The following is a 25,047-nucleotide window of genomic DNA, read 5'->3' on the forward strand; positions in this document are numbered from 1 at the left end:
ACAAGAATGGGAGAGCATTCCTATTTCTAAACTTGAGAAACTGGTCTCCTTGGTCCCCAGACGTCTGTTGAGTGTTGTAAGAAGAAGGGGAGATGCCACACAGTGGTGAAAATGGCCTTGTCCCAACTTTTTGGGGATTTGTTGACACCATGAAATTCTGATTCAACATATTTTTCCCTTAAAATGGTACATTTTCTCAGTTTAAACTTTTGTTCCGTGATTTATGTTCTATTCTGAATAAAATATTAGAAGTTGGCACCTCCACATCATTGCATTCAGTTTTTATTCACGATTTGTATAGTGTCCCAACTTTTTTGGAATCCGGTTTGTAGTACTAATAGACAAAAACGTAATCTCTATTTGTAATTGTGAACTAAAAGTAATATTATCTAGCATGTACTAGACCACAGTATAGAAAAGAAAAAATTTAAGGTCCAGTTTTTCACCGCAGTATTTTGCATCAGTATTTGGAAGGCTAGGTTCACATCTGCAGCACATTTTCCACTTTTCTGTTCACGTGTAGGAACAGAAAAACAAACAAAAAAACCCCAGAATCGGTGCATCAAAATTATGATGAACACCAGTGTTGTCTGAGTGATTCCAATGACCATATTTGGGTCTGTTGGATTTTATTATAGTTCTAGTCATTCTGCCAGACAAGATGAGCAAAAGAGGCTCCTAACCAAAACTCCACATCAGAGGTAAACCTAGTGTAAGTCAAAGATCCAAAGGGGATCCAAAACGCTGCTCTGTATTTGGAGATAGCCACGTCCAGCCATTTCCCGTAGCTCCATAGAGATGAATGGAGTGGTAGTGCACATAGTTGACTAGCTGCTCTATTCATTTTTCATATACGGGGCCTCCATTCTCATAATGTGGGAGTCCCTATCCTCTGGGTAAGGGATAACTTTTTCTTATCGGAATACTCCTTTAACCTCCAGTAAGGAAAAGGTCACTGCAACAGATAGTGAGTCAATTGAGCCTCAAGTGGTAGTTGCTGGAAAGAAACTCTAACAGTATAAAGTCTATGATCATTTATTGTTATGAATTATGATTTTAATAATTAGCGATGAGCAGCATAGGCAATATTCATTTTCGCTGATATTTCGCGAATTTTTGGCCTAATATTCGCCATAAATTTTCAAATTCAAAAATTCGAGATCTCCAGTCATTATTTTCTTGATTGCAAAACTCAGCAATGTAATATGCGAGTATTGCGTGCGCAATACAGGCGTAGCTCACTTTTGCTAAATTTTTCATCACATTAATCCCTATCACAGCACAGAAAAACAGACAGCAAATGACTTTTTTTTTTTCAAAGACGAAAGACAAAGACACTAATCCCTATCACAGCACAGTAATTCCTATCACACTACCTAACACCCTGAACTGGAACCTATCAGCTACACTATGTCACTAGCTAACCTACACTGACTATCTCCCACTAACTATCTGTATTATATATATGAGATAACTAACTAACTAATGTCATTGGATAAGGAATAGGATCCAGATGAACGTACAGCAATGTCACTGCACTCTCTCAGAACTACAAAAAACTGCAGAAAATGGCTGCTGGGGAGTTTCCTATATAGTAAGAGGAAGGCAACTTTCCTATTGGTTGCTAGGGATGTTGCTAAGTTCAGACAAAGATATTGCAGCCTTCTCATTGGCCCACAAGCAAAAAGCAGTGAGGGTACTGAGGAAAAAATATCTAGAATATTCACGTTTACGAAGATACTGTATAACACTATATTCTAGATCTTCGCGAATTCTCGAAGTGCCGATATTCGCAGTAAAAATTAGCGATTAGAATATTCGCGATCAACACTATTAATAATGACTGCTTATATTGTTTAGTGTAAAAGCTACAATGAAACAATGAGACCTTGTGAAGTTCATCAAAACAAATTTCCTTATGCCAAAAAGGAGTGCTCCATCCTCTACAGTGATGTATTTGCTCCATGTCGTAATGTGGTGAGTTTTTAGTCATTTTCTTTACAGCATAAGGCCTCTTTCACACAACAGTATGTCTTTTTCAGTGTTTTGCGGTCCGTTTTAAGCGGATCCGTTGTTCCGTTTTTTGTTTCCGTTGTGTTTCCGTTTCCGTTCCGTTTTTCCGTTCCGTTTTTCCGTATGGCAAATACAGTATACAGTAATTTCATAGAAAAAATTGGGCTGGGCATAACATTTTCAATAGATGGATCCGCAAAAAACGGAACGGATACGGAAGACATACGGATGCACTTCTGTATGCATTCCATTTTTTTGTGGACCCATAGACTTTAATCGAGCCACGGAACGTGATTTGCGGCCAAATATAGGACATGTTCTATGTTAAAACGGAACGGAAAAAACGGAAATACGGAAACGGAATGCATACGGAGTACATTCCGTTTTTTTTGCGGAACCATTGAAATGAATGGTTCCGTATACGGACCGTATACGGACCGCAAAAAACGGCCCACAAAACGGAAAAAAAAAAACGGCCGTGTGAAAGAGGCCTAAAGTAGATTTTAAGAAAACAGGATCCTTTTGAAGTACTGTCTAAAGCTGCCATTACATGCTCATTATAAGTCAAATGCAGGACTACTACATGTGACTGCTCATGTTTCCTCCTCATCATACATGCTAATTGCTGTGATTCTTCACAATGAACTGATTTTCACAATAAAGTTCAACATTTCTTAAATCTTTATTGCCACAATATTTTCTATTCAGTTCAGCCAAAAAATCAACTAAATCATAAAGATACAAAGTAAATTCTGAAAGTTTTATATTTTGAGCAATCAAGTGACTGCAAGCGCATACTTCGGAGAACTTTTTGTATTTAGCTGCATGGAGGCAATGCGAGCAGAGACTACAAAAAAATATACCAGGCTAGGCCGACAGATACTTAAAGGGGTTGTCCTATGAAAAATATTCTATAGTTTTCAAACCAGCACCTGGATCTGAGTACTTTTGTAATTGTATGTAATTAAAAATGTAGAATAGCCACTGAGTTACTTAATAAAATGTATCTGTATAGCCTGCTGTTTTTCTTATTTCTTTGTCCTGCTCACTGAGATGGACGCACATGCTCAGTTTCCTCCTAAGCTATGATAGGGAGAGCATGGACACGCCCCCTTAGCTGCAGCAGAAAAGACATCACCCCTGAGCTTTCAGCTTGATATAAATCTAGCAGAGAAATGAATGAGGAGATCTCTGGATCCATGTAAGGTACAGGGCTGGTTCTAGCTTTGTTTGATATTGTCATGTACAATATGATGTCTGATTTGAATTTTTTTTACATTAGTCATGGGATAACCCCTTTAAGGGGGCTCCAGGGGCAGGCACTACAGTGGGTATTTGTGGCTGGCACTACAAGAGGTACTGATAAAGGCACTAAATGTGGCTCTTATTGCAGGCAGTTAAGTATACTGTATATCTTGGATGTGGCAGGTACACACTCTTAGGCCTCTTTCAAACAATTTTTTTATATTTTATTTTCCATTACTCAGAAACCTTAGAGAAATGGATGCATTTAAGAGATATAACTTCTGTAGAAAAACGGATGCCAAAAATGCATATTTAAAAAAAATCTATTTTACATTCCTGTTTGTTTTTTAACTGGATGGGAAAGTGCAGATATATGCACTGCTCCATCCAGCAAAAAATTGGACAGAGTTCTTTCTTCACAATCCAGAAAAAAAAAATCTATTAAAAGTAAGAGGAGATTCTGTTAAATTGTTTACGTACAATAGTCAGTTTTTTCCATCCAATGATAGTCCCCTTGTTGAAAAAAGAATACAATTTAACCAATCACAGGTCACACAATCCAAATTCCATCATTTTTTTTTTACTTTTGCCTTGCTTCCAGGTAAAAATGGAAAAATAGATCCATCATAAAAGGGAATGGATCCAATTTCTTAAACCGATTCTTTGCTGGAAATAACATGGTGTGAAAGCCTCTGGTGATAATGTAAAATATTAAATAGGTAGTCCAGGCTACAGAGTTGATGATGTATCCTCAGGTCCGACACCCAGCACCCCCACCCATCAGCAGTTTTAGGCAGCCACAGTGCCAGAGACTATACAGTGTAAGGAGCGGAAGCACAAGGCTCTGTGCACTGTGTAGTTTTGAGCATCGGAAGATTACAGCACCAGTGTATGGCAGCACTGCTCCCATTCACTTGAATAGGAGCTGGGCTGCAGTACCCCAGCATGGCCACTACACAGAGTACAGAGCTGTCTGCTTCTATCTCTGTAAACTGCATAGTTCTCAGCACCTTGGCAGCCTGAAACGGCTGATGCCCGGTGATAGTGATGAGCTATCCTGAGCATTTGTCTTTAATATTTATGGCTTAGATAAACCCTTTAAAATCGACTTATTTGCTTGGAAAGTTAATCATATGCAGGGTGAACAAATTCTGTTCTTGAAAAATGAAAGCTGTGCCGGAATCAGTTGCTATGGGCAGCAAAATCAATTTTCTTTTAGACAGTTTTCATAAATCTGCCCCTTAGGTTAGTTTAAAGTTGTACAAAAAGAAGCAGGTTTAAGATAGTGACATTGCAGCAAGAAAAAGCTTTTTGCATGTTGGAATTTGCATGAACAGGGTCTGTTGTGACTAGTGTTGAGCGAATCGAAGTTCATGAACTGGATTTCGATACGGATTTAAGAGAAAATTTGATTCGCCTCGAAGCTGAATTTCCTCGTGCTTCGTGTTAACAGATCAATTTTCCCTAAAATGGCGGGAAAACATAAAAAATCATACTCACCTCATCCATTTGCATGTGAAGATCCCATCTTAATTGAAGATCCCGCCGGAAATCTGGTGGGCGGTGACATATGGCGCCACTATCATCATGCACCACACAAGATTTCGCGCTGGATCTTCAAGCAAGAAGGACGCAGCGTGCTCGTTGCGATCAAATGAATAAGGTGAGCATTTTTTTTTTTTTTTTAAAGATTAACCCCTGACAGCCATCAATGGTCATCTCAGATGCCACAATCAGCAATGAATGTGGCTAGAGATGAACGAATTTCACATTTTGAAATTCGTTCACGCTTCGTTTGGTGGTAAAAGCAGAATTGCGTTATGGATTCCGTTACCACGGACCATAACGCAATTCTATGACAGAATGCATAACGGAATTCCGTTATTTATTCCGTCATAATAGAAGTCTATAGGCTGCATAACGGATCCGTCCCGTTTCCGTTATGCAGAGGAGTCCTCTACTGCATAACGGAAACAGGACGAATCCGTTATGTAGGACATAGACTTCTATTATGACGGAATAATTAACAGAATGCCTCTAAAGGCATTCGTTATGCATTCTGTCATAGAATTGCGTTATGGTCCGTGGTCAATTCTGCTTTTACCACCAAATGAAGTGTGCACAAATTTCATAACATGAAATTCGCTCATCTCTAAATGTGGCATCTGAGAGGTTCGATGACGGGGGCGGGGCCATCGACGTTCCCCCCTTATTGCGCCCGCTACTCACAAAGAAATGCCCTTTGTGATGAAGTAATTTGTCACAAAGCTAATTTCTTTGTGAAATTCGGAGACGCAGGCAAATCGAACTAATGAGAACTTTATTCATCTCTAGTTGTGACATTATAGTGAAATATTCTCAATAAATTTGATAAATGTGCTGTACATAGAAACTGCATTTTGCATTGGTTGAAGCAATTCAAAAACACATTTGAGCCGTGTACAAGCATATTCCTAGAAAGTCGACCAAGCTGACTAGTATGAACCACAAACCACAGTTGAGAACGGCTGGATGGGCCGGAAGGCATCCTGATATTGTACTCTTTGAAATAAAGCATACATTTATTTGGACTATATAGCAACTGCTGGAATCCTTTTACTACTAACCACGGTATGTTGTATCAAAAATGTCTGCGCTGTAAGTCATACAGATTAGAAAAACTTATGTAGCTCAAACCGGACGACAAACCGAAATGCTGTGACTTGTGAATTGACTTGCTGGACAGATTGGAAGAGGATGAATTCGCTGGCAGGCTGATGTTCGGTGACGAGGCTACCTTTCACCACAGTGGGAAGGTCAATCACCACAATGTTAGAATCTGGGGCTCAGAAAACCCATGTTATCGAGCACATGAGGGACTCGCCTAAAATTAACGTGTTCTGTACATTGAGCAGGATTAAAGTCTACAGTACTTTTTTTTTGCTGAGAATACCATCACTGGCCACTCCTACCTAGAAATGTTTAGGTAATGGCTTCAGAGGAAGATCTGCTAAACATAGTTTATCAACTGGATGATGGTGCTACTTATTTCCAGTTGGATGATTTCCGACATCTGAATGAGAATCTACTAGAAATTTAGATTAACATGACTAGAATTCACCTATGTTGCTCTTGCCTACATGATAATCAGTTCTAACACCCTGCAACTTCTTTCTGTGGGACTACATCAAGAACTCGGTACATCTGTTCCCCCCAGCCACAGGTTCTGAACGACCTGAGACGGCGCATCACTGAAAAGGTGCAGTCCATATCTGAGCATATGCTGGTCTACGTTTGGAAAAAACTGGACTACTGCCTAGATATCTTCTGTGTCACCAATGCAGCTTACATCAAATGTTTGTAATATAGCTAAAATGTGGATAGATAGTGTGACTTTTTATATTAATACATTTTTGTTCTGTTCTCTCAGTTATGAACACTGAGGTTATAATTTTGCACCATTCGTTTTGAATCACCCTGTATTATTAAAACAGTTCAGTAGCATGTCACTGTCAAGAAGATGATGATTTCCATAAGAGAAATGCAATTTTTTGGTCGTAGGGAGTAGAAATGAGTGAATCATTTCTCAAATTAAATCTGAATTTTATATCATTTGAGTAGGGAGAATCAAAGAAATGAGAGAGAGAGGGCTGTTACAAGATGACAATTCAACAGTTGTGTTCACCACTCTTCATGATTTGGGTGGTAGTATCTCTCTTTGCGGAGAGGGCCTTAATAGGCAAGTAGGCTTATAGGCCATACATGCTCCTCTGGAATTCTGGGAGGGAAGGGATGCAAATGAGCTCTTAGCAAGCTCTGCCTCTAATGCCACCAGATGTAAGGCAGCTATCCTATAAGGTGCTACCTCATTTATTATCCAAGTCATGTATCAAGGCCTATTTAAAGGGTTGAACATTGACTTATAGGATAGCTGCCTTATATCAGGTGGCATTAGAGGCAGAGATTGCTAAGAGCTCATTTGCATCCCTTCTTCCCAGAATTTGTAATTTGTATTAGAAGGTAACAGAGATGTATTACTGAAAATAGTCTGCAAAGCTTCATATCAGCAATGTATGATTGTTTAGGCACCATAGCCTTATTGTATTACTGCTAATTGTAACAGAATTATTGTCTATCAATGTATGCAAACAGCATTCAAGAGGTTATATACTTTTTATTAAAATCCTTGTTATGTTATTTAATTCCCTTCAATTGAAATTTCACCCAAAATAGTACCCTGGGCAGAATCATCTGTACATAAATTTTTTTTATTAGTTGCTTCCTGATTTTAAACTTTTATACATTGACAAAAAAAGGAAAAACATAACAAATCTGTGTGGGAAATTGCACCACTTTTAGGAAAACACTAGATGGCAATAATTTCATAATTCATTGTTACTGAATATAATATTTCAAAAGATCATTAAAAATACAGTTGCTTGAAATTTCTTCCTGTGAAATTCGCATAATGTAGCATATTGGAAGATTGCTGGATTAGCAATTCCTTATTTTATAGTTAATGGTGAAATCGCACCCAAATGATTTGCAAATACAATAGTTAAGAAATGTTAAAATATATTCAAAAGGGTACCCCAAATCAGATGTGGATTTAAGTCCATTTACAATAGAAATTAGAATATTAGTTCAACTAATAAATGAATGTTATTACACAATAAAGTTTAGACTTTCTATGTTTTTCTTGACAGATTGATGTAACATCGTTTGTTAAGAACTGCCATACAGACACATGTAATTGTAATCTCGGAGGGGACTGTGAATGTCTCTGCACTAGTATAGCAGCATATGCTCATAAATGTTGTCAACAAGGTGTAGCTGTCCACTGGAGATCACCAAACATGTGCCGTAAGTAACTGATCAAGTGAAAGAGCAAATGCAAAGCAATCTTGTTATCTACAGTGCCTTCAAAAAGTATTCAAACCCCTTCAACTTTTCCACATTTTTTTCACATTACACCATTACTCTCACAAACTTAAATGTAATTTATTGTGATTTTATGTGTAAGACTAACACAAAGTAGCAAGTATGTGTGAAGTAAAAACAAAATGATACATGGTTTTTTAAAATTTTTAATAAATAAAAATCTGAAAAGTGTGGCATGCATTTGTATTCAGCCCCCCTGGGCTAATACTTTGTATGACCACCTTTTGCTGCAATTACAGCTGCAAGTCTTTTGTGTTATGTCTCTACCAGCTTTGCACAACTAGAGGCAGAAATGTTTGCCCATTCCTCTTTGCAAAATAGCTCAAGCTCAGTCAGATTGGATGGAGAGCATCTGTGAACAGCAAATTTCAAGCCTTGTCACAGATTCTCAATGAGATTTAGGTCTGGACTTTGACTGGGTCATTATAACACATGGCTTTGCTTTGATCTAAACCATTCCATTGTAACTCTGGCTGTATGTTTAGGTTTGTTGTCCTGCTGAAAGGTGAACTTCTGCCCCAGTTTAAGTCTTTTTCAGCCTCTACCAGGTTTTTCTCCAGGATTGCCCTGTATTTAGCTCCATCCATCTTCCCAACAACTCTGACCAACTATGCTGTCCCTGCTGAAGAAAAGCATCCCCACAGAATGGTGCTGCCACCAACATGTTTCATGGTGGGGGTGGTGTGTTCAGGGTTATGTGCAGTGTTATTTTTCTAGAAAAAGGTTACAGCCAGCTCACCTTTCGATCCTATGCGATGGTGCACGGGGCGGACTCAAGCCAGTCCAGCGGTAAGTAGATAAAATGAAAAAATGCTCCGGCACCCAAGGACGTTCTGTGCAAAAAATCCCGGTCTTTATTTATTCTTCACCAAAATACAGGTACAGACAGCAACAGTGACACGAGGACCCCACTGCTCCCCACGATCTACGCGTTTCGAACAGTGTCGTTCTTACTCATGATCTAAGGTGTCTGGCGTGCACCTCGCTGAAATAAGGCCCACCCTCGGGACATCCGCCCATAAGGAGGAGTCTCAAACCAGAGTCAAAAATCAGCTCGGTGGACGCAAGACACCTGTGCAAACAGGTTCACCCGTGACATAAAAACATTTCCATACCTGAAGTGCTACAACATAATTATATAATATAATACAACAGATAAAAAGTAGCAAAATGTAATTGCTCTACTCCAAAACAAAAACCAAACTGTATAATACCAGAAAGCATGTATGCATAGGATTCGCAATTTGACAGTCCAGCAAGATATAAGTGCATTAAAGTTGATCACCGGGAACGAACAAGTGGTATATATCACAGGGAAAGGCATATCAGAGGAAATATATATATATATATATATATATATATATGTGTGTGTCTGTATAGACACACACATATATAGCATGCACAGTGAGGTTGATGAAATTCCATGGTCCTATGTCAATAAAGCCCCACAACACCAGGTTCCCCACAGGGGGTTAAATAAATAAGCTGTTGGACTGTTCACTCTCAGCGGATTATCGCAAGGTGTGAACAGAGTTGAAGTTTATGTGCAGAGATCAATCCAACATGTTGTAATAATTATGGTGCATTTGGGCGTTACCGACAAGAACACCCCTTCCCTCAGAATATCTTCTATCCTTACATCAGTCTATTAAAAAGACGCTCTGCCACCAACATGTTTCATGGTGGGGGTGGTGTGTTCAGGGTTATGTGCAGTGTTATTTTTCCACCACAAATAGCTTTTTGCATTCATGCCAAAAAGTTCAACTTTGGTCTCATCTTCTTCCACATGTTTGCTTTGTCCCCTATATGGCTTGTGGCAAATTGAAAATTGGACTTTTGCTTTCAAAAATGGTTTTCTTCTGGCCACTCTTCCACAAAGGTCAGATTTGTGGAGTAAACAACTAATAGCTGTCCTGTGGACAGATTCTCCCACCTGAGCTGTGGATCTCTGCAGCTCCTCCAGAGTGACCATGGGCCTCTTAGCTGCTTCTCTAATTAGTGCTCTTCTTGCCTGGGCTGTCAGTTTGGGTGGATGGCCATGTCTTGGTAGGTTTGCAGTTGTCATACTCCTTCCATTTTCGGATGATGGATAGAACAGTGCTCCATAAAATGTTCAAAGCTTGCAATATTTTTTTTATAACCTATCCCTGCTTAACACACTTCTCCACAACTTTTATCCCTGACCTGTCAATTGTGCTCCTGGGTTGTCATGATGCTGTTTCATAACTGTTCTGTAACCTCTGAGGCCTTCACAGAACAGCTGTAGCTATACTGAGAATAAATTACACACAGGTGGACTCTATTTACTAATTAGGTGACTTCTGAAGGCAATTGGTCAAACTGGATTTTTATTTAGGGGTACTAGAGTACAGGGGGTTGAATACAAATGCACGCCACACATTTGGAAACCATGTATCATTTTCTTTTCACTTCACATATATTTGCTACTTTGTGTATCACATAAAATCCCAATAAAATACATTTAAGTTTGTGGGTGTAATGTGAAAAAATTTGGAAAATTTCAAGGGGTATGAATACTTTTTCAAGGCACTGTGAAATTAATTATATTTTGGTCATTATTTTGCTTAACCCTTTACGTGTATTGAATGGTACCCATGACTTGACAGCACCAATCATTTTGGTACACTGTAGAGATCAGTGAGTTTCTTGAAATTCGCTTCGGTTCCAATTCTGATTTGCACAAATCAGTTTTTGGTTTCTATATTGGTCTGAATGGATTTGACCAGAATTGAGTGTCCCAATTGCACTGAAAAGTCATGTATGACACCTCCTAGGACTGTATTCAACAGGGGGCAGGTGCCTTCTTCTTTGTCTTCTGTTCTGTACAATGGTGGCCACCATTTTGAACAATTTATCCAACACTAAACACAAAAGTTCCGGATTCGCTAGAATCTGAATTTTTGGGGAAATTCATAAATATTTGGTTAATTTAGAATAATTTCACTCATCGTTAGTGCATTTTTAAGACTATTCACATCTGCATTGGAGCCTCCATTTATAGCCTCCACTGCAGATTTTGTCATTTTGGAAGGAAAAAAATTGTGCACCATGCAGTGTCAATTTTTCTGATAAAGTGATGGGCACTGTGACAAAACCCAAAGTCAGTGGAGTCTATTAAACTCTGTCAAAGCTTAAATTTTGCTTTTTCTGCTCCTAAGACAGAACATAAAAATGTGTGAATGAAGCTGTGTTATTCCAAATATGGGTTCATCTCACAAATCAATCATGTTTCATATATGTAGACAGTATATAAGAGGATGCAGTCTGTCGTGGTCCCTGGTGCCTAAGGAGTTCAAAAGGCCACAAAAGATTACAGCAGTGCTGTAAATGGCATATCATAATTGCAGGCCCTAGTACAGACTTTGTGTTCGGAAGCAGTAGCTTCAAACTGCACTCTATATTTAGGTAACAGCACACAGCTCACTGAGTGAGTGAAATTTGTCCAACGAGCTGTCTGATATTTCACTTTGTAGCCCTTATTTCTGCTTTTTTGAATGATATCTTTACAACCAGGTAAAATAAACAAAAAGTTGCATTTGATATGTCATAGAGATATCAAAAGTTTTTTGAAAAGTTAGTGACCCTTTAAGGTTCTTTATTGTTGTAATAGTGAATGTCAATGCCACTTTACACTAAGAAGATGTTTGGTGTTTTCTGCATTGTTGCTGTATATTACATACATTCCCTTCTTATGTTTTCCAGCTTATGATTGTGAATATTATAATCAAGGTAAGATATGACGTACATTCTAATTGGTACAAATGTTTTTAATATACCCTAAGAGTTTTCTATGCATTCTTGCACATTGTGTGAAATTATAATCTTCAGTAGTAGTAATTTCACAATCGTATTTCTCAAACCTCAGCAGAAGATTTCAGGAAATTGTTTATTGCTGTTTATGGCAGCTTGCAGAATGTGAATGGGATCCACACTAACAATTGTCGCAAAATAGTCAATTTTCTTATATGTTTTTTATAGTTCCTTTTATTTTATTCTACTACAGGACTGGGTGAAGGTCCCTTTATTCTTTCTAGCTGTGGCAACAGTGAGATCATATTAGGTGTGAATGTTACCAGCAAATACATATTCCCATTGCCAAGAATGAGTGCACATGGAAATGTTTTGTTTAACTTCATGATAACACCTGGACTTTTCAGAGATAAAGACCTATGTGAGTAGTCCTTATCTAAATATTTAAATAATATTGTCACAAAAAAATTCAGGCAATTCTGATAAAATGAACTTCATTCAACGAAGTTGTGATTTATCGTAGTGATTTAAGGACTACTTATCCACATACAAATGTATAAACATAACTTCAATGGGGTATTATCTAGGGCAGAAAATCAAGACAATTTGTTTGGGCAACAAAAATATATAGAAATAGGTATATTATGTGTTCACAAAGTTTAACTATATTATAAATCTCTTAAAATCCTTCAAATATAAGTATTCCTTTAATAAAAGGGGTTGTCTAATAAAGACAGCCCCTGTCTAGGGATGAGTAAATCGACTTTGGATGAAACATCCGAAGTTGATTCGCATAAAACTTCGTTCTAATACTGTACGGAGCAGGAGCTCCGTACAGTATTAGAATGTATTGGCTCCGATGAGCCGAAGTTATTGCTTCGCAAAGTCTCGCAAGAAAAAAAAACGAACTCGGGTTTGGTTCCAAGTGGTACCTTGGAACCAAACCCGAGTTCGGGAAATGTTTTTTTACAGTACAAATTTATTTATGAAGTTATTACATGAAGTCTCGCACAACTTCGCGAAGCAATAACTTTGGCTCATCGGAGCCAATACATTCTAATATTTTACAGAGCTCTTGCTCAGTAAAGTATTGGAACGAAGTTTTTTGCGAGTCGACTTCGGATGTTTCATCCAAAGTCTATTCGCTCATCCCTACCCCTGTCCTATACGGTATTGGGAAAGAAATTGGGATTTCCCTCTATGAACCAGAGCAAGAAGCTACTAAGAGTATTTCCAGCTGATGGGTCATCCATATATTACATAATTGGCCATTTATATATTATTACATTATAATAAGTTACATTTCTGGAATTGTTGTTACATTCTTGCTGCTTACATGCTGTGGGCAGCACCTAAAAATGTTGCACAATGTATATTATATACATTATACATTGTTCAATTTTTTCTTTTATCTTTCTTCTTCTGTTTTTACTAGCGTCCGAGATGATATTAATAGAAGGAAATGGTATATTTTACATTATTTACAATGTACTAATGTTATCGTGTCTTTTTTATATTATTGTTTAGCTATATATTCTCTTATATGCCCATTGATAGCATTCTTTTAATTTAGAGCCAAGATATTTTATGATTTAGGCCTCATGCACACGATCGTGGATCCGCAAAACACGGATGGAGTAGGTGTGCTTTCCGCAATTTGCGGAATGGCATGGACAGCCTTTAATATAACTGCCTATTCTTGTCCGCAAAGCGCGGACAAGAATAGGACAGGCTATATTTTTTTTGCGGGGCCACGGAACGGAGCAACAGATGCGGACAGCACACGGAGTGCTGTCCGCATCTTTTGCGGCCCCATTGAAGTGAATGGGTCCGCATCCGAGCCACCAAAATTGCGACTCGGATGCAGACCAAAACAATGGCTGTGTGCATGAGGCCTTAGGAGAATTGTTATAACATTTTGTAAATGTTGAGGAATCAGGAAGCAATCTAACAAACTAGAAAAAGAACATTATCATTATTTGGCATTAAAGAGTGTAATGAAAAAAATAGATAGGTACAGCATTACTATAAAAGTGATCTAGCGCCAGCTTTACACATTTCTGACATAAGTTTGGAGGAGAGTTGAAATGCCCCCACATTGAAAATGATTTTCACCATTTTGTGTGTAGAAGAGTTTAAAATAACCTGATGCCTGAGGCTATTGAGTTAAGGAAAACATGACTTTGTTGAAAAAACTGAAAATCTGAACTTTTATAAGCAGTGGTATACTGTCAATGGAGGCACAACACACAACTGCTAAGTGGCCTGGGGGTGGCAGGGTTGGCTCTGAAATCCTCTTTCCGATGTGAAAACATGCAGCCACCACTAGAGGGAGCTCAGTACAAACAGATGATCACAGCTTCTATTTCAGTCATTTGTAACTGCGTAAATTCATTTGCACTGAGCTTCCCCTGGTGGTGGCTACAGGCAGCCAGCTTGGTAATAGAAGGGAAGCAGATTTATCAATGTATTTATGACATAGTTGGATAAAGTGGGTGAGGCCAGGGGTGGCTTTTACAATTTTGTTTTATTAGAATTTATTTACTTAAAAAAAAAAAAGTAAATTGATCAGAAATCTGAGGCATTGAACTTTGCACCCTGCTTTGCCTGAGAGTGATTGATGCAGATGTATTGATAAATTGGGTGGGGCAACGGGGCCCATAGTAAGTTTTTCTATGGGACCCTATGAGATATGTGCATGCCCCTGATTACAAATATATGGGGCCATTTATTAAACTTTGATAAATGACCCCAATATTGTCTAACGAATCTATTAAGTATCAAATTTTTATTATTTGGTATTTAAAATTACTAAGAAAACAGTAAAATCATATAACTTTCATAATAAGTTTTCTTACTGTTTTCATTCAACACAGCTCTATCACTTGTATCTTTGGAGTCAGCAGAAAGACCAAATTACTTTCTATCTGTACAAGAAAATGACAGTGTACAACTGGAGCAATGGGAAGCCAGTTCTATGTTTCGAAGAAGGGCCACCTTTTTTCACCACCAGGGTCTTTGGGTTCCAGGCTACAGCGCCTTTGAATTACACAGCAGAAAAGGGTTCTTTATTATTCTTACAGCCACAGAGGTTAAAGTTTCCAAATATGACAATTCTGAGGAATTTAAACTGTCCAGTGGTTTCAAGATTGAAGGTGAGCTGCAAACAATATCTATTAAAATATTTAGTAAAACTTAAATTATTTTTTAGTGCAGTGTTTGGGGGTTATTTTAAAGGAGGTATCTGGTTTAGATTACTTTATATTTGATACTCTTATTATGGCATATGGATGTTATACAGTATATGAAACTATCTCCCTATGAGCAGAGGAGCTGAATTGTCAGGACATTACACAGATGTGCTAACAAAGTCAATGGATGCTGTGTAATAGTATATTGTTCCTACAGTATCACAAGTGGTGGTTGCAGGCAAATAACCACTCAGACCTGATACCAAAGCACCATTGTACTTTGTTTAAATATGCAGTGAGTTTATCATTTTTTAATATTTTGGAATTTGTATAAAAAAATGCTTCTTCCAGAGATTGCTGCTGCAGTTCCATACAGGAGAATGTGTGAATGGAGATATGAACCATGTGCCAGCCCTTGTGTTAAAACCTGCAGTGACCCTGAAGCCACCCTGTGTTCATTCCTTCCACCGTAAGTTAACTTTAATAATATCCAGCCCCCAATAATTCTGTAAGTCAGTGAACATATAAAGTAAAAAAGTATTTTCTAATTGTCACTTTTTTCTTTCATATTTTTCCTGTTTCTTTCCTGTTTACAGAGTAGAAGGTTGCATTCCATACTGCCCAAACCATATGATTCTTGATGAAGTTACACTCAAATGCGTTTACCCGGAAGACTGTGAGTATATCAGTGTGTTTAAAATTATAGCACTATATAGTGCCCTTTTGCTATAATGATACTATTAGCATTTTTATTAATACTAATAAAAAGTTCTGGGCCAATACCCAGCCCTAAATGAGCACCAATTGACAATATAACAAGTCACTTCTTTCTCATTTAAAGGGCCTTTATGTTGGCCAGTGCAAACATTAATGAGTAATTCAGGGCCGTTGCTAGGGCCTCAAAAGATCCAGAGACCAAACTCCAATGCATAACTCCAATACCAAATTAGTGATCCAGACGCATTTTCTCCTACCTACGGCAAAAACACATTTTACTTGCTGGCTGTATATTACTCTTTAAACTACTGCTAAAAACATACAGGAGAATACAGCACTACACACCTATTAAATCTAGTGACTCACAGGTGGCCTTTCCTTTGATGGTACTGTAGATGTTCTGTTTCCTCTTTTTCTTTATTCAGCTCAGACAACCATGATGATGTCTTCTTCTTCCAGCCACATCTTGTCTCTGCAGATTTTGTCACATAGATATCTTAAGTTCCTCACTTTTTCATTGTCCCCCTACCTTCTCAATACATACTTCCACTCCTGGTGCCCCAACAAAGTCATCTTGCTGCTTCTCCCAATACTAAATTTCTTCACAATATTGAAACCGCCTTGGGTGTTGGACAGGAAACCGGTCAAATTGTTTGATATGCCTGTATTCCTCTAAAGTTTGTGAGTATAATAAAGGCTGGTTTGGGATTAAAACTCATTGCGGTGCTTCACTATCTTTGCCTATCTGGTCTTGACTAATATAGGAGAGGTGAATAGATGTGTGGCAAGAAGACAGTAATTGATGTATTGTTAAATGTCATTGCTGAAGTGTTCTGAGTGGAGTTATTGGAGAGCAGCGTGGTTTCAATATTGTGAAGAGTTGAACTAGGTGTGAACAGGACCCACCACACTGGTAACCTGCAGCGCTCAAAGTAGGATTGACAATTCGGAATTGACTTGTTTTTAAACCATAGAGAAAGCGACCTCCTAAATAATTATTGCCACACAGCGCCCTCAAAATAATCGTGCCTAGCAAATAGTGCTCTTACAGTAATATTGCCACATAATGTCTCACAAAAATAACTGTGCCAATCTGAGTGCCTCCAGTAGTAATAAAGCCCCCCATAGTATCCCCAGTATTAGTAACATACCTGATAGTGCCCTTAGTAGTAATAAAGCCCTCTCTAGTGCTCTCATTAGTATTAAAAGCTCATAGCTCCCCCTGTAGTAAAGCCTCAATAGTGCTCCCCATTAGTAATACAGCCTCAATAGTGTTTATCAGTAGTTACAATGCCCTCTTATAGTGTCCCCAGTAACAATAAACCCCTCCCACATTGCCTACAGAAAGACTAGCGATACCACTGGGAGTAACTGATATCATGATTCTTCTTCCCCATTAAGTTTGCATACTATAGGCAGCACATTCTATGTTTACAAAGAAAAATGTGCTGCCAATCAGTGAGCATTTCTGTACCCACATAAAATATCCGATCAGCCAACAAATATGCATTTGAACATGTAAAAGTGCCCTTAGATTCAGCAGTGCAATTATTGGGTTTGTGTTCTTTTCCTGCAGAAACTTTATCTACTTTATATTAAAATTGCTATGAAATTAAATAAGTTTATTGCATTGCTTTGATTTACATATACAATATAGTTATATTAACAATATACTTTTTTTCATTTTAAGGTGTGCCAGTAAAATCAACAGTTTTACCTTTTGCAACAAAGTTAACAAAAACCACATTAGCTCCAACTATCTCTAGCACTGCAGTAAAATATCCAACAATGACATCTTCAACTCCACCAGACTTTTCGGACATATCAACAATTTCTACAATACAGTCTTATATTGAGAGAAAAACAACCCTCCAAGAACACATAAGACCCTCACTTCCAAGCACATCAGATAAGTATGAATCAACTGTTGAACTGCTTACCAGTGACTATGACAAAACAATTTTAAGGACTTCAACTGGCCCTACACAGCAGATAACAAAATTGACTAGTCCTGAAATGAGAGGTTCTTCAACAGCTTTAGAAACATTCACTTCTTCACTTAAAGACACAACATCACCTCAAACAGTAACATCCTTTGCATCTATGAAAACAATGCCTCCAAGAGAAGCTGTTGACACAACTAAGACCCCAACAAGAATGTTGGGGCAGTTTTCGCAAGGTCTGTTCCAGTTGACAACAAGGGCAGTTACGGTTTTACCATATTCATCCATAACAGAGAGTACTGTTTCAACAGTCGCCACAGGTACCTCAGAATTGCCAGTGCAATTAAATTTAACATCTCCAATGGCAGCAAGCATGCCATCTGTTTTGCTTACATCAAATGTGGTCACTACTCCTTTAACTACGTCACTGAAAGAAATCCCTTCCACATCTAGATCAACTACTTTTGAAGAATTTCAAAGTAGTAAGTCAACTCAAACAACTTTTAAGACAACCTATGGAAAACAATTAACCAGCATGTTGCTTCATACTTTGGTATTAAATGAAACTTCTATTTTGCCCACATATACAACACACGTGAGTATATCTGGAAGTCAGACAAGTACATTGACATCAGCATCATTTCATCCATATTCAGAGCTTACTCAAACACCTACAACATCTATTCCTACTTCAACATCTATTCCAGATCTACACCAAACAACAAAATCTGTAACACAAACTAAAATGAAAGAACTGTCAACATTGTCAACAAATGTATTTACATCTGAAAAAATTGTAGCAACTTCAGCCCCTGGAATTGCCCTCAGTGTGTCTATATCTCCATCTACAATAAGTCTAAAAACTTCAAGGATGTCAACCACACTTTCAGATCTTTCTGTACCTTTAAAAAGTACTACATCTACTACAGAAATAGGGGCTACATTAGGTCATTTACAGTCCACTGAGTCAACTAAACCAACAATTGTATCTAGAACAACAGAGTTTACAAAGACCTCCAAAAAACACATGGCTTTGTCTACTACTAATGCAACACTTATCCAGACTCGACCTGTAACCCTGAGTACTAAGAAATTTCCAAAAAGTACAGAGCCCTCTTTAAAGACTTTAACAACTATTAAAGATCATTTGGGTACAAGCTTTCCAACACAAGAAGCACCAACTGGTAGCATGGAAAGCAGATCAACAGATCATACTATTTCAGCTACACAATTATTTGGTTCAAGTTCAGCCATTAGTACTTTTAAGCAATCAGAAGGAACTATTAAAGTCACTATTACACATCCAAGTAAATCTTCCACTTCATTGCCCACTGAGAGCCTGTTTACTACTTTGTTGCCTTCTGTAAGTTTTGACACTTCATCACAAACTTATGGAAAAATTACAGATTCAACAACTAGATTTTTGGAGAAGCATACAATTGCTATGTCAAGCACTGAACATCCAGAGACCCCAACAGAACTTACAACTAAGACTGCAACTACAGAACCATCGTCCATATTATCTACACTTGGGGCTATCAATGGGACAGCTTTGAGTGTTACTGCTTTTAATGGAACAACCCAAAAAGTCTATATCACTCACAGTTTGATGAGTACTATAAAAGAAAAGCCATCTACAGTATCTGTAAAATCTGTTGAACCAAGCACAATGGACATCACCCAAATAGCATATACATCTTTAGTAACTAATAAGACATCGTCTGATAAGGCATTGACTGATTCTGCTTTTCCAACTCTGGAAACTTTACGACCAATATCTAACTATACAGAACTAATAAAGTTAGGAACCACACAATCGGTACACACAAAATCTGATTTGTCTGTGCTACCCTCGACCACTGAATCCATGAGTACAGAACCAGCAACTGAGCTCATGGTTAATCTTACAGCATCATCAGATTACTATTCATTTGGAACCATGCTACATACTAGTAGCCCTTCGGAATGCCTGGTGAGTAATATATTTTGTCTCAATGAAACTTTGTATATTCATAATTTCTTCTGATGCTTTTTTCACTGTTTTAATAAGATGTATTTTTTGTAGACTAACATCTTAAAACAATAAATAGGTTATTCTCATGAAAAAAATGAAAAACAGACATCATATAGTTTTTAACAAACTCTCTCTATTATGTTGGCGGCCCATGCCTGCTGGGTGTCCTGCTCACTCTGGCAGGCACAGGTGCCATTCTGCTTACCCTGCTGCCACTACTACTGTTCCAACGGTCTAGACTTGCTAGCTCTCTGCCCTCCTGCAGCAGGCCTGGCCGCCAGAGTCCTTTATGCCTCTCACTGGCAGGCTTCAGCCTGCCTCTTGCTGTCCTACCTGTCTATAGGGAGCATGCCCCCCTTCTAGCTCTTAAAGGGCCAGAATGCACAACATAATTCTTCCACGGCCTATGGTTGGCCACTTTACGGTATTTCAAGGGGTTGTCTCACTTCAGCAAATTACATTTATCATGTAGAGAAAGTTAATACAAGGCACTTACTAATGTAATGTAATTGTCCATATTACCTCCTTTGCTGGCTGGATTCATTTTTCCATAACATTGTACAATGCTCGTTTCCATGGTTACGATCACCCTGCAATCAAGCAGTGGTAGTCATGCTTGCACACTATAGGAAAAAGTGCCGGCCTCTCTGGTGGCCGGGAATGTGGGAGTGCACATAGACTGGTGCTTTTTCCTATAGTGTGCAAGCATGGCCACCTATGATGGATTGCAGGTTGTAACCATGGAAACGAGCTGTGTTTAATGTGATGGAAAAATGAATGCAGCCAGCAAAGGAAGCAATATGGAGAATCACAATACATTAGTAAGTACCTTGTATTAACTTTCTCTTCATGATAAATGCCATTTGTTGAAGTGAGACAACCCCTTTAAGGCATCTTCCCCTGTGGGAAGGTACCTGAGCAATAGATTTACTAGCTCGCTAGATCCTGTGAATGTGCATTACTTCTGCTTGTCTGCCCATGTACTGACCACTACCTGATTTCTGGATTTTGACCCTCTACTGTCGGACCTATGCCTTATCTGTCTATTGACTCATTGACCCTATTCTGCTTGCCCTGACCCTAGACCATTTACCTCAGCCTGTCCATATGATTTTGCTTGACCCTTTGGTTTTCCACACCATTGTCTTTGACACCCGTGGGTCAGATGTCAAAAAAACACACAGACTACTCCAGGAAGTAACAGCTTGGTGGTTCCCTTGCAGTGAAGTCCAGATCCCTTTTTAGGGGTTAAATGGTAAATACCAGGGGACTGTCAGAATAATATCCTTATCTTTAACCCAAAGCCAAATCTTTTGGTTTCACTCCCACTGCTGTTACACCCTCTAACAGAGCTAGAAACAGCCCTGTACCTCACATGGATCTATAGCTCCACGCATTTATTGCTCCAATTAATGTAATAGATTTATTTCAGGCTAGCAGCTCAGGAACAATGTCCTTTTTGCTTCACCTCTCTTTCAGTAACTGTCACTTCATCTAACCTTAGATCCAGTTAGTGGCAGTTCCAGGATAGAACTGAGCATGTGCAACCATCTCAATGATGTTGCTGGGGTGGACAGAGAAATAAATAAAAGAAGAAACAGCAAATGGGACTATACAGATAGATTTTATTGAATAACTCAGTGGCTATGCAAATTTCTTAATTTCATGCAATTACAAAAATATTCAGATTTAGGTGCTAGTTTGAATAATGTAAAATGTTTTTCGTGGGGTAACCTTCTTTTATCAGGGTTTAAGTATTACATTTTTTCATGTTTATGCCATTCTTAGGATCTATTCACATAGGCGCTGTGGCTTTTGTGGAGTGGATTTGTCATAAGAAGGTTCCAAACAATGCCCAATGGACCGCATTGTCTTACAGTGGGTCTGATATCAGATAGAACACCATTGTGGTTCCTTTTGTTTTGATGGCAAGAATAACTCTGCATGCTGTACTTTCATTGCAATAAAATGTAACAGAGCTGCCCAAATAGCCTCTGTCTGTGGTATATCACAATGACTATACTTGTCTTGCCTAGATGTGTACACAACACCTATCAAAATATGGGCAGAATTGGACACCAAAAGTTAAATTACAGGTGCTGAACATGTGAATACCACCTATATGAAATACCTAAAGCACACACAAGCAAACCAGAAATCCATTGAATTGGAGGAAGCTGGGGAGTACTTAGGAAGCTGACGCGAAACACAAATCTGGGTGCTTTTGGAGGTGCCATTTTGGTGTATTTTACTGTTTTGAAGTATTTATTTCATTGTAACCTTTTGGGGGTGCCATTTGGCAATGGATTTCTATGTTATAACCATTCCCCCAATTCAATGGATTTCTGGTTTGCTTGTGTACATCTACCCTAATGTGACATACTCCTGTGGTGGGTGTTTGTCAATGCCAATTCATATACTGTGTGTGTTTTATTATACTAATTTTAAACTTCAATTTTTTTGAACATCATCTATATCTGTGTTTACATGGTGCTTTAGGTATTTCATATAGGTGGTATTGCCTGAATATGTGCAAAATGATCTAAATAGTTCAAAGTAGATTTTTGTATTTTTTTTAATTTTATTAATTATCTACTCTGACATTTAAAACATACAAGAAACTCCCAAACTCCCCTACTGCATGGGTAGAATACCTGGAAAAAAAGGTCTCACACTAATTATAAAACTTGTGATTATCTAGTCCATTTTTCTTCTACCATAGAGGTCCTGGTGTTATAACCAAAATAGCATTTCTTATAATGCAGCATCTTATGCACCTGCCTTTTTCAGTCGCACAAAGAGGGAACCATTTCAGCCATCCATTTATGAATACTAGATAATCTAGCTATAATTGTAAGTTGGATAATAAAATTATAATTCAATCTACATTGTAATTTTACCCCACGCTACTTCTCCCAAAATAAATATCCTTGGTTATCCTTGGTTTTAACCCCTTAAGGACCGGGCTCATTTTCACCTTCAGGACCAGGCCATTTTTTGCAAAGCTGACCAGTGTCACTTTATGTGGTGATAACTTTAAAACGCTTTGACTTATCCAGGCCATTCTGAGATTGTTTTTTCGTCACATATTGTACTTCATGACACTGGTAAATTCATTTTTATTTATAAAAAAATACCAAATTTGCAAATTTCCAAGTTTCAATTTCTCTACTTCTATAATACATATTAATACCTACAAAAATAGTTATTACTTTACATTTCCCATATGTCTACTTCATGTTAGGATAATTTTGGGAATGACATTTTATTTTTGGGGGACGTTACAAGGCTTAGAAGTTTAGAAGTAAATCTTGAAATTTCTCAGAAATTTTCAAAAACCAACTTTTTGAGGACCAGTTCAGGTCTGAAGTCACTTTGTGAAGCTTACATAATAGAAACCACCCAAAAATGACCCCATTCTAGAAACTACACCCCTCGAGGTATTCAAAACTGATTTTACAAACGTTGGTAACCCTTTAGGTGTTCCACAAGAATTAATGGAAAATAGAGATACAATTTCAAAACTTTTTTGGCAGATTTTCCATTGTAATATTTTTTTTCCAGTTACAAAGCAAAGGTTAACAGCTAAACAAAACTCAATATTTATGTCCCTGATTCTGTAGTTTACAGAAACACCCCATATGTGGTCGTAAACTGCTGTACGGGCACAGGGCAGGGCGCAGAAGGAAAGGAATGCCATACGGTTTTTGGAAGGCAGATTTTGCTGGACTGTTTTTTTTGACACCATGTCCCATTTGAAGCCCCCCTGATGCACCCCTAGAGTAGAAACTACGGGATAGGGTGGAAGTTTTGTTGGTACTAGTTCAGGGTACATAGGATTTTTGGTTGCTCTATATTACACTTTTTGTGCGGCAAGGAAACAAGAAATAGCTGATTGGGCACGTTTTTTTTTTGTTATTTACAACATTCATCTGACAGGTTAGATCATGTGGTATTTTTATAGACCAGGTTGTCACGGACGCGGCGATACCTAATATGTATACTTTTAATTTATTTATGTAAGTTTTACACAATGATTTCATTTTTGAAACAAAAAAAATCATGTTTTAGTGTCTCCATAGTCTAAGAGCCATAGTTTTTTCAGTTTTTGGGCAATTATCTTGGGTAGGCTATGATTTTTGCAGGATGAGATGATGGTTTGATTGGCACTATTTTGGGGTGCATATGACTTTTTGATCGCTTGCTATTACACTTTTTGTGATGTAAGGTGACAAAAAATGGTTTATTTAGCACAGTTTTTATTTTTTTACGGTATTCATCTGAGGGGTTAGGTCATGTGATATTTTTATAGAGTCGGTCGATACGGACGCGGCGATACCTAATATGTATACTTTTTTTTTATTTATGTAAGTTTTACACGATAATATCATTTTGAAACAAAAAAAATCATGTTTTAGTGTCTCCATATTCTGAGAGCCATAGTTTTTTCAGTTTTTGGGCGATTATCTTGGGTAGGGTCTCATTTTTTGCGGGATGAGATGACAGTTTGATTGGCACTATTTTGGGGTGCATATGACTTTTTGATCGCTTGCTATTACACTTTTCGTGATGTAAGGTGACAAAAAATGGTTTATTTAGCACAGTTTTTTTTTTTTTGTTTTTTTTTACGGTGTTCATCTGAGGGGTTAGGTCATGTGATATTTTTATAGAGCCGGTTGATACGGACGCGGCGATACCTAATATGTATACTTTTTTTTTATTTATGTAAGTTTTACACAATAATATCATTTTTGAAAAAAAAAAAAATCATGTTTTAGTGTCTCCATATTCTGAGAACCATAGTTTTTTCAGTTTTTGGGCTATTACTGTATCTTAGGTAGGGTCTCATTTTTTGCGGGATGAGATGACAGTTTGATTGGCACTATTTTGGGGTGCATATGACTTTTTGATCGCTTGCTATTACACTTTTAGTGATGTAAGGTGACAAAAAATGGTTTATTTAGCACCGTTTTTTTTTGTTTTTTTTTACGGTGTTCAACTAAGGGGTTAGGTAATGTGATATCTTTATAGAGCCGGTCGATACGGACACGGTGATACCTAATATGTATACTTTTTATTTATTTATGTAAGTTATACACAATAACAGCTTTTTAAAAACCAAAAAAATGATGTTTTAGGCTTCTTTCAGACGGGCGTTGCGGGAAAATGTGCGGGTGCGTTGCGGGAACTTGCGCGATTTTTCCGCGCGAGTGCAAAACATTATAATGCGTTT

The 25,047-nt window shown here is 37.9% G+C and overlaps 1 protein-coding gene across 1 annotated transcript in view; it reads left to right on the top strand.

The window, feature by feature from the left end:
* OTOGL (otogelin like) overlaps positions 1-25,047 on the top strand; it is a 307,829-nt gene that overhangs the window by 183,098 nt on the left and 99,684 nt on the right. Inside the window, exons 28-35 of the mRNA XM_040412979.1 lie at positions 1,861-1,977; positions 7,944-8,100; positions 11,902-11,928; positions 12,203-12,370; positions 14,826-15,104; positions 15,492-15,609; positions 15,737-15,816; positions 17,548-19,772. Of these exons, the coding sequence (XP_040268913.1) occupies positions 1,861-1,977; positions 7,944-8,100; positions 11,902-11,928; positions 12,203-12,370; positions 14,826-15,104; positions 15,492-15,609; positions 15,737-15,816; positions 17,548-19,772 (3,171 nt within the window). The remainder of the gene's footprint in view (positions 1-1,860; positions 1,978-7,943; positions 8,101-11,901; positions 11,929-12,202; positions 12,371-14,825; positions 15,105-15,491; positions 15,610-15,736; positions 15,817-17,547; positions 19,773-25,047) is intronic.

The sequence above is a fragment of the Bufo bufo genome, chromosome 1, assembly GCF_905171765.1.
Source record: "Bufo bufo chromosome 1, aBufBuf1.1, whole genome shotgun sequence".
NCBI classification, from domain to species: Eukaryota; Metazoa; Chordata; class Amphibia; order Anura; family Bufonidae; genus Bufo; species Bufo bufo.